The 10,652-nt window shown below is 50.5% G+C and overlaps 1 protein-coding gene across 2 annotated transcripts in view; it reads right to left on the reverse strand.

Moving 5' to 3' along the window:
- NEGR1 (neuronal growth regulator 1) overlaps positions 1-10,652 on the reverse strand; it is a 167,471-nt gene extending 156,819 nt beyond the window's left edge. The window contains exon 1 of one of the 2 annotated variants that reach the window (XM_032446132.1): positions 10,385-10,652. In XM_032446132.1, the coding sequence (XP_032302023.1) occupies positions 10,385-10,554 (170 nt within the window). In that variant the 5' untranslated portion in view covers positions 10,555-10,652. The remainder of the gene's footprint in view (positions 1-10,384) is intronic. The other variant, XM_015870907.2, reaches the window with a different exon arrangement.

A 10,652-nucleotide genomic window follows, 5' to 3' on the forward strand; every position in this document is an offset into this window, starting at 1 on the left:
GCAAAGGACTCAGGGATTGGAACAGCTTCCTACCATCACTGCCCACACTACCCTAAATCCTGTTACACATCATACAATGAGAACAGTCATGCAAGAGACCCTCAGTACCTGAAATACCACCCATCAAAGAATTTTTGACTGTTTGCATGAGCATTTCAATGATATTTCTAATATTTCATTGTAGATTTACTTAATAACTCTCTCAAATGAGAATTTTATAAGTATAGAACTGCTGGAGTGGGGGTGTGATAGGAGTGAGAAGTGGGTTGGTGAGTCCAACCCTAAAGAACACCTTCAGTGCTGCAGCACAGCTCCACTTGTGTTCAGATGACCCAAAGTCACAGCCAGACAATGAAACACTTCTATACATTCCATATATTGATGCCCCATCTGCAGTACTGCGTCCAGACCTGGAGCCCCAAGCATAAGAAAAACAGGGAGCTCTGGAGGGTCCAGAGGAGGGCCACTAAATGGTCAGAGGGCTGGAGCACCTCTCTTGTGATGAAACTGGGAACTGGGCTTGTTTAGCTTGGAAAAGAAGGATCTGGGCAGCTCTCATTGTGGCCTTCCAGAACTTGAAGGGAGTGTATAAACAGGAGGGAGAACAGCTGTTTGTGAGGGTGGGCAGTGATGGGACAAGGGGGGGGTTCTAAACTGAGACAGGGGAGGTTTAGGTTGGATACTGGGAGGAAGGTTTTCACCCAGAGGGTGGTGACGCACTGGCACAGGTTGCCCAAGGAGGCTGTGGATGCCCCATCCCTGCAGGCATTCAATGCCAGGCTGGATGTGGCTCTGGGCAGCCTGGGCTGCTGGTTGGTGACCCTGCACACAGCAGGGGGTTGGAGCTGGATGAGCACTGTGGGCCTTTGCAACCCAGGCCATTCTGTGATTCTACATTGTGATTCTATATATTTCTAAAAGTACAACAAATACACAAAGTACATAGTGTTGTCAGCTTACTGATTTAATCGCTATGAACACACAGTACCCAAGATAATTATGACACGACACATCAAAATAAGCACATAAATTCTTTTTAGCACTTCTAGTTTTTTAAATATTATATGACCCTACCAAGTTTACATAACAAAATCTGAACGAATGTTGTACACCTCAACGTCTTCATGCTACCTTATAATGTGGTGTTTTGTTCTGTAAACAACACCACATCCTCAAAAGCCTTGTAATTATAACCATCACCGGCAAGGCATTTTTCATCCCAGCTTAGCTATGCACTTTAATACGTAGCTCAATACTTCATCAGCATAGATTCCAAAATAAGTCAATTTAATAATGTAAGACCTTTCCGAGACCTTCATATACAGCTGTGCTCATTTTTAACTAATTTAGTTCATCTGATCCAAATCCCTCATTAAAAGCTGCTACTCTATCATGGTTAGGAGCAGAATAACCAAAATAATTGCTTTTAGACCTGACAGAGTTACCGATTTTAAACCACGCTTTAAATAAGGCTGAACTCATTTATCTCACAGAAGACCTCAGCCCTTCTGATTCTGTGACACAGTAAACTGAGGAGACAGCGCTTTTATTTATCTGCTTCATTTTGCCCAGGCATCCATCCTTCCCTCTGCCTCTGAAAACTGCTTATTGCTTCAGCCCAGGAAATCATGTTATTTGGGGGTTTTACTGAGCAGCCGTCAGCTCCTAAAGGTGTCAGGCAGTCACACCCCAGGATAATCTTGCCTGTAATTCCCCTCAAAGTGTGCTGGCGCTGCTCAAACTCCTTTAGGACATCTCCCAGTTTCTGTTACAATTAAGCTAAAGGAGTGCCCTATCAAACTAAACATGTGTTAGAGCAAATCGTGTCACTCCTGCTCTTTCAGCTCACCCCCACACATGTGCATGAAGCCAAACAGCAGAAAACGTTTGCACCGACTCTAAGGTAAGTCAGCACAACTTTGAGAATGAAACAAAGCCAATGAGCTCTGTGCAAGCAGCATCACTTGGCTCTTTGTCCTTAGCCATGCAGCCATCTTCGGCCAAGTCCCCTGCGTGCTCGCAGCAGCCCAGCAGCACCCAGGGCTGCAAGTGAGGAAGGCGGCACCGTGTGCCACAGCTCACACCACATGGAGCAGCCTCACAGCTGGAACACAGCCCTGCCACCGCCTGCTGCCATCTCTGCACTTTGGTTCTGCATTTCCTACAACAGGCAGAAAAGCTGCTGTGGAAAACATGCATCCTTCGGTGCTTCACCCAACACACCCAAACCTCTGCTGTCCTTCATCACACAACAGCAACAGCAGGGAGTTCTCTGGTGTCAGAAAGGATTCCTGACCTTCACTCAGCCTCTGTGCACCCCTGGGCAGCTCTCAGGCCCCCAGCCAGCAGCAGCCATTGCTGCTCTGCACTGTGCTGTGCAGACGGTCTCATCTGGTGCTGAATTCCATCAGTAATGAAACGCGCTTCATTTTGAACCGTGTCACACAACAGAAAAATGCGTTTATTCCAAACCACGATGTACCACTTACTTAAAATATTGACTCTGATATTTAACATTTTCATTTTCCCATCACACGTTCACAGCTCCATTCTAAAATGAAGTGACACCGCAGTTTATCAGAAGCCGGGGTTACGCCTGGAGCTCCCGTGTCAGGCCGAACGTTTTTAGTGAGCAGCATCACTGCCACAGTGTTGCACAAGCCTTATTCTGCCCCACACAAAACCTGCTGGAATGTGGGCTATCCTCTACAAGGGGCATTGAAGGCCAGGCTGGATGTGGCTCTGGGCAGCCCGGTCTGGTGGTTGGCAACCCTACACATAGCAGGGGGTTGAAATGAGATGAGCATCGTGGGCCTTTTCAACCCAGGCCACTCTATGATCCTAAGAAAAAGCTCTGGGCAACCAGCACAGCTGGGCAGAGCAAACAGGGGGAAGAAAGGGAAAGAACTGGTTTAAATGGTGCTGTTTCATTTCCTCCAGCAGCACTGGTGTTCCACAGAGCAATCCGTCCTGCCTGCTTGTGGCACCCACCCCCACCACAGCCCAAGGGAGAAACACAGAGAAAATATCAACCACTACATTAAATTAACAGCTTTAATAGAAAAACCCAGCACTGCATCTATGAAAAACTCTGATGCATGCCTAAACATTTATCTGTTATCTTAGTCAGAAATGAAACTATTTTACTGAAGAAAAGGAAAGGGTTTTCCTGTGTGTGCAGAGCTACCACATTTATGAACACTGAACCTGTTCCACAGTGCAGCAGGAAAGCACAGCTGATAGCACCGACACCAGCAGGATGAGCACCCTGTGCTCAGCCCAGCCCACCAGGGCAAGGCATGTCCTGCAGCCCAACGCCAGCTCAGCCTCCTGCAGGGATGCTGCTGCTTTCTGCACAGCCACACACACCTTATTCACATTAAATCAACCAGAACTTTGTTTGAAACTTCTCCCTCCCTTCTTCAGTTGTGTTTTCCTTAGAGAGAGCTGCCTTGTGTCACTCATGCTTAATTAAGTACACCGAGCCTGTAGCTAGCAGCAAAGCCTCAGCGTGTCTCTAGACCTGTGGTTTATAGACGGTACCATCTCCAATTAGTGAGAAGCAGCAGCACTGTGTCGGGGCGCTGTTTTGCTCCCCAGCTGCTGTTACACCATGTGGGTGGGGTTGCTCCCACCAGCTCCCATTGCCAAACCTCCTGCAGGCATCCCAGCACCTCCCAGCTCTGCAACCTCCTGGGCAGGCCGTGCCCGCAGGAAAAGTGGCTCCCAGCCAGCAGTGTGGGCACCAGGCTGGGATGGAGACTGCAGCCCTTCCCCAGCAGCCAACAGCCTGGGGTTTGCAGCACTTCTTCACATCAAACCCACAACCGTGTCTGCACCCAATGGGAATCAGGGGGTCAGAGAAGGATGATCTTGTCCTCAAGCGCCGATTGATGAGGGTAAATTATATTCAGTTTAAGAACATTTTCAACATGAAGCCAGTGAAGTATCAAAGACATACAACAGTACAGTAAATTATGTATGCCTATGTTTTGTAGAGGGAATGAGGTTCCTGCATCCTTCTGACAGAACTGCATTATGTAAATTTAACAGGCATAGCAGAGATGCTGTGTTAAACCGGACAGAGATCTTATTCCTGTATTTTTAAATAAGCATAGGAAAAAAAACCCAGCCTATTGTACATGAATATATAGAATTCCCTTCATTTACATTGATATTTGCATAAGAAAAAATTGCAGGAGATTTCTGCATGCATTGTATGCTAATCAGATTTTTTCTAGACAAAACTGATACTGCTAACAGTTGGATACTCTCTTTGTTTTAATTATGCATGACTAATGATAGCTGTTTGGCTGTCTGACCACCAGATTGTCTGCAGTTGCCAAGGGAAAATCTTTTAAAACAGATTGACGGGTTTTCTGTTATAAAACAGAGCATGTTCTGCTTCAACTCATATTTTTGAGAGAGTTTAGTGGGTATAAAAACCAAAACTTCGGCTGTTCACAATGACATAAGAGTTCAACCCAGGCACATACACCCACAGCCACCCACAGACGAGAGGCAACACTGAGCCTGGAGATGCTCAAAAACTGCAGAATCACCACTAGCAGCTGAAGTGGCCTCAGTTCAGGCTGAATTCTGTGCTGGACCACACTCGTGATGAAGTCACCATCAGATCTCTGCTGGCTTTGCAAGTGATGCTCCATGCAAAGCCAGAGTTACTGCACACACCTCCTGAGCCCCCCATGGTTGTATTACTGAAGGAGCAACATGAGACACCACTGGGAGGGCTGAACATTTCATTGGGCCTATTTTCCATCTTCATCTACTTGAGTGTGCAGTGTGCTAATGAACCCAGCCCTGCGCTGGCAGCTCACACAGCTCTGAGCTCAGGAAAATAACATGCATCTGGTTGGAGGAGGAAAGGCTCTTTCTGCAGAGTTGAAAAATGGAGGATAGCCTGGTAGGTCCTGGGTTAAGAGCAGAGTGGGCTCCAGAGCACAGCAACCACAGACACCTCGTGCAGCCTCTGCCACACTGCTATCCCTGCACACCCAGCAATGCAATGGATGTCCCTGCATGCCCACCCCGCACACACAGCATTGCTAAGAGTGTGATCAGTGTAAAGGAGGGACTGCCTGCCTTACCAACTGAAATAACTTAAACAAGCACAACACTGTGTTAAAATGAACCTTGAATTGATGTCTGGGTTGAGCTGGGGAAAATGGAAAATTTACAGATTCGTAGAGCCGCTTCCTGTGCTTCTAAGTGGGACCTTTCTGTTCCCACAAGGACGTGGATTTCGTACTGATCGTCTCTTCTCAAAGGCTGAAAGACAGCCAGAACTGAGAGGGCCCCGCAGCCCACCCCCACCCTGCCAGCACGCAGAGCCTTAACAGAGCGTTATTTGACAGAAATCCCCCATTCCTCGTGAGGAACAGAGCTCTCACAGGGAGACAAAGGTTGCTCTTTCAGCCTTATCTTTGCAGGCGACGAGGCAGGGAGATGCAGCCCCAAGGACAGCCTGCGTGAACACCAGCTGCCTTCATGAGCTGTGAGATGGCAGGTCACCATGGCCAGGCTACCGCCATCACCTGCAAGAGCACAAGGGATTGCCCAGAACTGCACCCAGTCTGAGCAACCCGCCCTGCTCCTGGTCACTGCTGCCTGAACCTCCCTCAAGCTGAAGGCCAGCACTGCCCCACTATGCCCACTGCAACCTAAAGGCTCAGCCCCACCGTGCCCATTGCAACCTGAAGTCCTGCAGTAAACCCAGCCCTGCCTGCACCACACAGTGTGGGACCAGATCAGCTCTCACGCAGGATGGCTAAAAGAAGAAGTTCGCGTGTCTGTGCTTTGTTCCACAGAAAATTCTTTAGAACAAGCTCTGGTTTTCACTCTCTACTTGTTCCTCTTCTTGTTAGATCCTCTGCACAACATCTGAAACATTCACAGTGGTTTAAAAGAATTATTTCAATTGACCCTGAACGTATTTACTTTAACTGCACAGATAAGAGGCAAGTGCCAACACACGCTTATTTAATAATGGGTAGGGCTGTGGAACATGAGAGCAGTCCCCAAAGAACAGCCTCTTTTTATAGGGGGGGGGTGGGGAGACGGTGTGTATCTCCACATAAAACAGCAATATCTCAGAGAGATGGAACAAAGCTTCATACAGCCAAATAATTCATGATCCTGAGATGCACAAGAATACCAAAAGAGCGTGGAGGTCAGGAACAGACCATCTGAAACCATAAAGGAAAGAGGAAATTTTTCATATGTATTGCATTATCCACCTCCCTAAATCTGCACTTCTACATGCATACAGACAACTGCATTCAACACTGTTGCATGGATGTGAATCTGAGGGACTGTAATGTTAAAACACATATAGTCTCTTAATATTTAAACATGCCACATCACTTTATATGCTCCTGCTACTCAACCACAGACCCACCATTCCAAATGCCCATTTCTCTGGAGTGTGTGAGTGATGGCAGATGAATTACACTTTGTAGACTTGTTGCCAGCTTTCCGTGAGTGTTGTGGCTCCTTTTGCAAAGACTATTTGCTGTAAAGGGCAGCTCTTGTCAGAAGAGAAGAGCCACGAAGCCCCAAAGCCCAGAAGCCACCAGCCTCAGCCCAGCCTCTTAGATATGGGGTCTAAAAAACAGGATGCGTGGGAAGCCAGAGGAACTGGAGGCATGGGCTGAGATGCTGCTGCTGCCAACCTTCCTACGCCAAGGCAGAATCCATCCCTTCAGAGCGGGTCAGACACTGCCATGAGGTGCATCCAGAGGGAGAGCAGGAGGGCAGGAAACACAGAACACGTGTCCTGCCAGCAAGTGCCTGCACCAGTCAAACGGTGATAAAGAAATCAGTGAGCCTGACAGCCATTAACACGCCTCAAAGCATATTTTACAAGACAGAAAATTGCAAACCCCTTGTTTAGTAAAGCCTACGTTGTAAAATGCTGTGACACTTCACATCTGGACATAAGCTTGGGAGGGACTTAGGAGATGTTTATGGTAAATGAATTCATTTTCTTTGCTAGAATTTATTCCGTTTTCTTTGATGACTTCTTCATACACATCTCCACACCTCTGCCAGTGTATAATTTCTCATTGATTTAGCAGAGAATAGCCTGCACCCAGGGAACTCACTCTGCAGCAAAGGCACTGTATGGCCAAGAGAAAAACATAAGCAACATAAAGGAAAGCGAAGCTGAATCCAAGACTTGAACCATACTAAGAAAACAGGAACCACTCCAAATATTTGGTCACACCAAATATTAACAACATTCACTTTCAGGTACCTTAAGCACCACCTAATGTGAAGAACTCTCTTGTACACCAAAGGGATCTCTTTTAGAGCATGACATTGGGAAGCAGCCATCGAAAGCGATGGGCAGTGTTTCAGATGGGCTGCCTGCTACACATCTGTGCTGTTAATGCCAACAAGAGACCAGTGGTAGAGAAAATGGAGAAACCACAACACATGGAGGAGCCAGGAGTAAGAAGTGCTGCTCCTGCCTGCAGACACGGAACAGGCTGCCTGCAAGGTCTGTTGGCTGCACGACGAACTTTGCAGCTCCCTGAGGATCTTGCTTAGCAGGCCTCTTCTCCACAGAAACTACAGCCACTCTCTTAAATATCAGAGTGGGGACATTTCTGCCTGTTTGCTGCTGTCAGACCCAATGGAACATCGTCCACCTGAACTCCCAGTTGCTCTTCTGGAAGCCGCTTCCCAGCTGGGTGCCCCCAGCACGTCCTGGTGCTGGGCTGCTCCTCCCTGGCTGTGGGGCTCTACATCTTTCCTTATGGGGCCTTGGGAATGCTTTGGGAACATCTATCCCACTAAGGGCCTTGGGGCTTAAACCTTTACAGGGAAAAAGCTGCATCATTTTGTGTATTCTAGAGTATATATTTAATAAATGACGCTATGATAAGACAGCAGCAGTGTACCTTTTGTTTTAAAAAGGTGTCAAGCTCTAAAACTTAATTTGCTGTGATTGCACACTATGAAAGGACTATCAGGTATATCCGCTTTAATCGTTTATGAGCTGTAAAAAAACAAAGCACAGAGAAAAAAGCTGCTTGCTTGAGAAAGCCATTTTGATCATTTTCAGCTCTGCACCTTTAGATACTTCAAGCAGCTTCTGTTTATCAATTGAGGGGAGGATGGGGCCTCACCCGAGCTCCTCTGTGCCGGTCACCTCTTCCTGAAGCACTGACAGTGCTGTCAGAGCCACGGGGTCACTGCACACCCAGGGCTGCATCCCTCGCTGTGCAGGAAGCCTTTAGAAGAGTCACCAGAGAAACACAGGTCACAGAACACAAATTGCTGCCCTGTATTCTCAGCAATTTACAGTGCACTGATCTGTTCTTCTAGTGACGTGTAATGTTAGAACTTTCCCCATCCTCAGGTGTTCTCACTAAACCTGAACATGTTACCTGGAACAACTGCAGGAAGGTGCAGGATGGAATTCATACACCTGAAAACAAGTGGCTTCCTAAGATTAGCTCGTTGTACCAAACAGCCGCATCACAGACGGAACTCCTTCAGACTTCAATCAGCAGTGAAACAAACAGCACTGGGACAGCACAGATCAATTACAGATCCACACAACTTGCTTTACCTCCTGTTAGCACTTGGAGGCTTCTTTCTGAAAGCCTCAGCACTTAAAGGAGATTTCATCCCTCACTTCTAGTAAAGATGATGAAAAGTGAACATGGGGACCTGAGCTGGAGCAGGTGTGCTCTGCTCAGCCTCCCACCGAGCTCCTGCCACACTCTGAGTGCTTCCCTCTGTGCTCTGTCCCACAGGCTGTCACTGACCATCCACAGCCCAACGGGGCCACACATGCACCCCACAAACCACTACCACCTTCCCTCAGCCAGGAAAGCATTGACTCCGAGCCACGCAAAGGACTCCCATATCCCATCATTAATTATTGAAAAACAATCGGCAGATACTCTCAGTGCAGAGCTGCCTGTGTGTGGGCCAGGGGTGCCTTCCTGCAGCCCTCATTCCCACAGCACAGAGAGGAATGGAGCAGAGCAGCCCGGTGTGAACCCAGCTGTGCCGGTAGGACAGGGCCCAGCCATCCCGGGCAGCTGGAGAAACCGAGAGGATTTGGGCTGGGAGCTGCAAGGAAACCCTCCCCTTTCAGCCCCTGCACTGCTGTGCCAGCTCACCAACCTGCACCTACATCAGCTGCCAGCAATCAGGGAACCAGCAACAGTGCTTCTCATACACATCTATGTTACAGATGTGCAGGGAGGAACAGTTCCGATTCCAGACACAGCCCTGCCCGGCCCCGCGCATCTTCCGTGCGCTCTTCTGAAAGCACTTCTCTGTTGGGATTCACACTTCCCCTTTCAAGCTGCATTACCAGCTAAAACCAAACCAAACTCCGACTTCAGAGCAAGTCCACAGCACAGGAAATGAAAGAAATTAATCTTAGTGCAAGAAGGATGAAAACCCACAGGCGCAACACCGCGCTATTTCCCGTCTCTCTGCTTTGATCCGGAGTCGGGCAGTGACTGCGCTCGGTTCAGCAGCCGCTCGCTACCGAGCAGACGATCGACCACGAGCCAGCAGCGATGTTCTGATCCCCAGAGCCCGTTTATGTAACCCACCCAGCTGCACAAACACCGAGTTCCCAACAATCGCAGGCCCGGCAATGCGCGCCGCTCCCAGCTGGCAGCCTCCAGCAGAGAACATTGAGAGCCCCGCGCGGTTCGGCATCAAGGTGCTTCTCGAGGCGGTTCGCTCGCTCTAACGGCACCGAGTGAGCGGTGCCCGCAGCTCCGCTCTGCCCCCGGTCCCCGCGCAGCGCACACGCATCACGGACACCCGGCTCGGGCACGCGAGCAGAGCGCTGCCGGCAGCAACACGAGCACAGCGGCTGCGTTATCGGGAGCCGCTACGGCAGCGACAGGCAGGACTGAGATCCCCAATTCCGTAGCAGCCCCACAGCGCGGTGCGGCGGGTTTACAGCCCTTCAAAGGCTGCGCAGCCCGGCGGGCCGAGGGACACGCGGGACGGACGCGGCTCGGGCAGCTCCGCGCAGCGGCACCGTGACACGGCGCGACCCGCTGCGATAGCGCTGAAAATAACGAGAAATCGCGGGCGACAGCGGCACGGTGCCAAAAGTACGAGCAGAGTTAGAACGGGAGAGAGAGCAGGGCAGGGCGGGGGGAACGGCGGCAGCAGCACCGGGATAAGGGCAGAACGGGAACTCCGCAGCGACCGCGGAGCCGGGAGGGAACGGAGCGGCACAACCATGCGAGAACGGAGCGAACGGAGCGAACGGAACGAACGGAGCGAACGAAGCGCTGCGGCGGCTCCGGGGCGGCCGCGAGCTCAGCATCCCCCCCATATCCCGGAGCCCATCCCGGAGCCCCCCGCCCGCTCGTACCTGAGCACGGCCGTGTCCCCCTTGCGCACCACCAGGCTGTCCGCGGCCGCCCCGTGGAAGTCTCCTCCCGGCGCGGCGAGCCGCCCTGCGGGCAGCAGGCAGCACAGGCCGAGCAGCACGGCCGCCAGCCACTGGTGGGAGCCCCCGGCGCCCCGCACCAGCGGCACCATCTCCGCGCCGCTCCGCGCTGCCCCTGGGCTGCCCGCGGTCGGCGGCCGAGCGCGGCGCGTGGCTGCTCCCGGGCGGCCGCCGCAGCATCTACCGGGCG

Source organism: Coturnix japonica, chromosome 8 (genome assembly GCF_001577835.2).
Source record: "Coturnix japonica isolate 7356 chromosome 8, Coturnix japonica 2.1, whole genome shotgun sequence".
NCBI classification, from domain to species: Eukaryota; Metazoa; Chordata; class Aves; order Galliformes; family Phasianidae; genus Coturnix; species Coturnix japonica.